Here is a 3,596-nt window from a genome sequence, read left to right on the forward strand (position 1 = left end):
AATAAAACAATAATCTGAGTCTTTTCCTTTGTAGGGAGATCATTGTGGGGGATATCCTGACAGCCCTGTCTTACCACTTCTGTCATGGGGACATCTGTGCTCTGCTCCCAGACTGGGGCCTGATGGCTATGGGCAAGGACACAGCAGGGAAGGGAGTGGATGGGTGAGTGCAACAGTGTGTACTGATTATAGTCCCTGCACCTACACTGAGACCCTGGCATGTGCCAGGCACCCTGCTGCATTTCCCACTTGAGCACTTTCATGACGTTCTCATCACCCCCAACTGATAGACACTCCTGGGTTCAAGCTCAGATCTGCCTGTCTCTGTGATGGAGACCTTCCAGCCTTCCCGAAGTCACCCGTGAAGAGCAGCTGAACACCGCTCAGAGATAGGAGATTTCACTGGGCGTATGTAAGTGGGTAGTCCCTGGGATGTGTCCTGGGCAGTTCTCTCCCATTCCTCCCATGCTTGAGCATGCTCATAGGAGACTTCATGCAGGGCTCCCCACCTGCGCCCTGGTTGGAGAGACATGTCTGTCCTCCTGGGGCCTGCTTACCTTGGGGGCACTGATCCTCTGCTCTATACGGTGTCTCTTCTTCCAGCTGCAGCATATACCTATCCTTCTGACATTTCTGGAAGAGACAAGTGGCTCCAGCTGTGGCAAGCCCTGCCACAGTGAGGATCAGAGGTAGCACTGTCTTCCATGCCGTTGACGGGGAACTTCTGGAAAACAGAGCTAAAAGAGAGCACAGGGAGGTAAGAATATCAGGGGAAAAGAGCACCTGTGTTCTTAGGACACACACATGACAGGGTTTGTGGGTCGGGGGACATGATGCTGGGAACTAACCTGAAATGACTAGGAAGACATACGTGTGTGTTTGTGCAGACAGATCTGGACAGATGCACAGGAGAAATGGTAGGTAAATGGCAGAATGTTAAGTACTGGGTAGGTTTCCACAGCATTCTGCATGCCATTTTTGCAAATTTTCCATAAGCTTGAGGTTGTTCAAAAATGAAAATTATATGCACCCCCAAGGTGTCCATCAGAAGGTGAAGGCATAAATAGGCAGTGGTCCGTCTGGTCAATGGAATGTTGTTTAGCACTAATAAGGAAGGAGCTATTGGTGCAATCACTGTGGGGACCTGGATGTATGTTCCTCAGAAAATTAAAAGTGGAACTACCACACGATCCATCAATCCCACTTCTGGATATTTATACAGAAGGTAAGAAATAAAAATATTAGCTCTAAAAAGTTACGTGTCCCCTTATGTTCATTGCACTCTTATTTACAATAGGCAAGATATGGAAACAACTCAATGTCTATTGAGGATGAAAGGATAAAGGGAAAAAAACATATTTATACAATGAGGTAATATTCAGCTATAAACAAGGTGGAAATCAGGCCATTTGCAACAACATGGATGGATACCTTGCGAGCACGTTGCTAAGTGAAGAAAGTCAGATGGGAAAATACTGTATGATCCCATGTATATGTGAAATCTAAAATGAAACAAAACAAGAAAAAACCCAAACTCCAAGAAAACCAGAAAGCCCAGCGCGCAGATGCAGAGAACAGATTGGTGGTTTCCAGAGGAGAGAGAAGGGGGTGGTTGTAATGTATGAAAAGGGGCAAAAGGTACAAACTTCCAGTTATGAAATCAGTAAGTTCTGGGGAGGTGAGGAACAGCATGGTAACTATAGTTAATAGTGCTGTGTTGTATACTTGGAAAGATCATACAGGTTCTCATCACAAGAAAAATGTTCTGTCACTGTGAGAAGTATTGGATATTAGCTACTTATTGTCTGGGGTGCTCAGACCTTTTTGGCCTGAACAGAACAAAACACTCACAGGACAAGTGATGGTTGGCCATTTTCTTCCTCTGGAGGAGGGGGCTGGAGATGGAGCAGGAGAAGTTCCCCACAACCCCATCCTGGATGGTCACATTGGACACCACTGAGAAGAGGCCTGTTGTTGGTGAGGCTGAGAGGTAGGTCGCAGAAGGTAGGGGCTGGTCTCTAAAGTCTCTCCACTCCACCTGGGGCTCTGGGTACCAGCCCTGCGAGGTGCATTGTGCCCAGACACCTTCACCCTGGATAACTTGTACCCGGAGTCTAGGCTTCGAGCCAAGCCCTGTGGGAAGAGATGTCCGTTCCAGTCTCCACAACCACCAGTGCTTCCATCAGAAAAGTACAGATCCTGAGCATTCCAGCAGGAATTAGGGGTTTTTCACAGATCACCTACTCTGTGTAATGTTTATATGCCATATGTGACCTTTGTTTCCAGAAAGCACAGGACAAAACGGGAAAGGCCCGGAAAGATCAAAAACCCTTCCTATACTGCAGAATTAGTGTCTTTTCCCCCTGTGTCTCTGTCCCCCTCTACCTCTGCTCCCCTCTTTCCGGATCAGTTCAGGAAAGGGAGAGAAGCAAATTTAGAAAGCAACGTCAGGTGTCCTGAACTGAGCTTCCTGGCCCTGGTGAAAATATGCTTAGTGCATTTGCGGAACATGCTCAGGCCTGGCCCATAATGGGATGATCTGCACTAAGCGTCAGCTTAGAGTTCTGGGGGAGAACTGGAGCCCCAGAAGCTTGCCTTTACCTGCCACCATCAGCCACAGCCTGGTCTCCGCCGACATGATGCCGTCTTTGAAGTTGCAGTGGAAGGTTCCGTTATCAAAAACTGTGACATTGTTTATCCTCACTGTGGCCTGTCCCTGGTCCAGCCCAGCGCTCAGAAAGGTGGTCCTTCCCTGGTACTCCTTCATCTGTTCTTCCTTCACGTCCATCCCATTCTTGTGCAGGTGCACGACTTGGGATGGCTGATCCCTGTACCACCGTAGCTCCATGTCCTTGGCACTGACATTGAGGGACAGATGACATGGTAGCCCCACATTTCCCCCCAGCACAGCCAGAACAGGTTCGCCAGGCCCAAAGACAGAGAAATCGGCTTTCCCTTAGGAGAGTAGATCAGAAAGTACTGGTTAGGCTGGGTGTGAGGAGACCAAGGGCCCTCCCACCCAGACGCAGGGTCCCCGGGGGAAGGACTGCTTGGATCCTTGGCTGATGGCTGATGAGGGAAGGTGCCAGCCCAGCCCCCTCTGGCATTCCTTTCCATACAGAGGGCATCCTCCTAGCATGAGGCAGGGGAGCTCTCCTACCATTTGCAGGGATGCTGCAGGACAGGAGCTGCAGGAAGATGAAGATGATGGAGCAGCTGGGTGGAAAGATGACTCGACCATGTGCGTTTGCCATGCCTGCTGGGGACAGAGAAACCTGAGCCCTACACATTGGAGGTTGAGTTAATTTCTGTCTCTGCCTCTCTCGTCTGTCTCTGTCTCTCTTTCTTGTTCTCTGTTTGTCTGTCTGTCTTGGTGGGAGATCAGGTACTGCCAGAAGCCTAACAGGAGTCAAGGAAACATGGCCAGGGGAGAGAAAGGTCACTTTTAACTATCTTGTTCCCTCTCACTCCCACACAAGTTGTTCATCCTACAGACGGAGAGACAGCATCCTCCACCTGCTCTTGTGTCCATCTGCTCTTGGCTATTGTTTCTCTTATCCTCATCTGTCCACAGAATGACTCAGACACATCCTCCA

The 3,596-nt window shown here is 49.2% G+C and overlaps 1 protein-coding gene across 1 annotated transcript; it reads right to left on the reverse strand.

Annotated features, from left to right (window-relative positions):
* Window positions 1-1,513: 1,513 nt before the first annotated feature.
* BTNL10 (butyrophilin like 10) lies at window positions 1,514-3,254 on the reverse strand. Its single transcript, XM_035029914.1, has 3 exons — window positions 3,161-3,254; window positions 2,557-2,955; window positions 1,514-2,133 (listed from the first exon to the last, which is right to left on the reverse strand). Exons 1-3 carry the CDS (start codon window positions 3,252-3,254, stop codon window positions 1,799-1,801), a joined length of 828 nt encoding a protein of 275 aa, XP_034885805.1. The 3' UTR covers window positions 1,514-1,798.
* Window positions 3,255-3,596: the final 342 nt, after the last annotated feature.

This window comes from Mirounga leonina, unplaced genomic scaffold (genome assembly GCF_011800145.1).
Source record: "Mirounga leonina isolate KUSES-001 unplaced genomic scaffold, KU_Mleo_1.0 Mir_347, whole genome shotgun sequence".
Lineage (NCBI taxonomy): Eukaryota > Metazoa > Chordata > Mammalia > Carnivora > Phocidae > Mirounga > Mirounga leonina.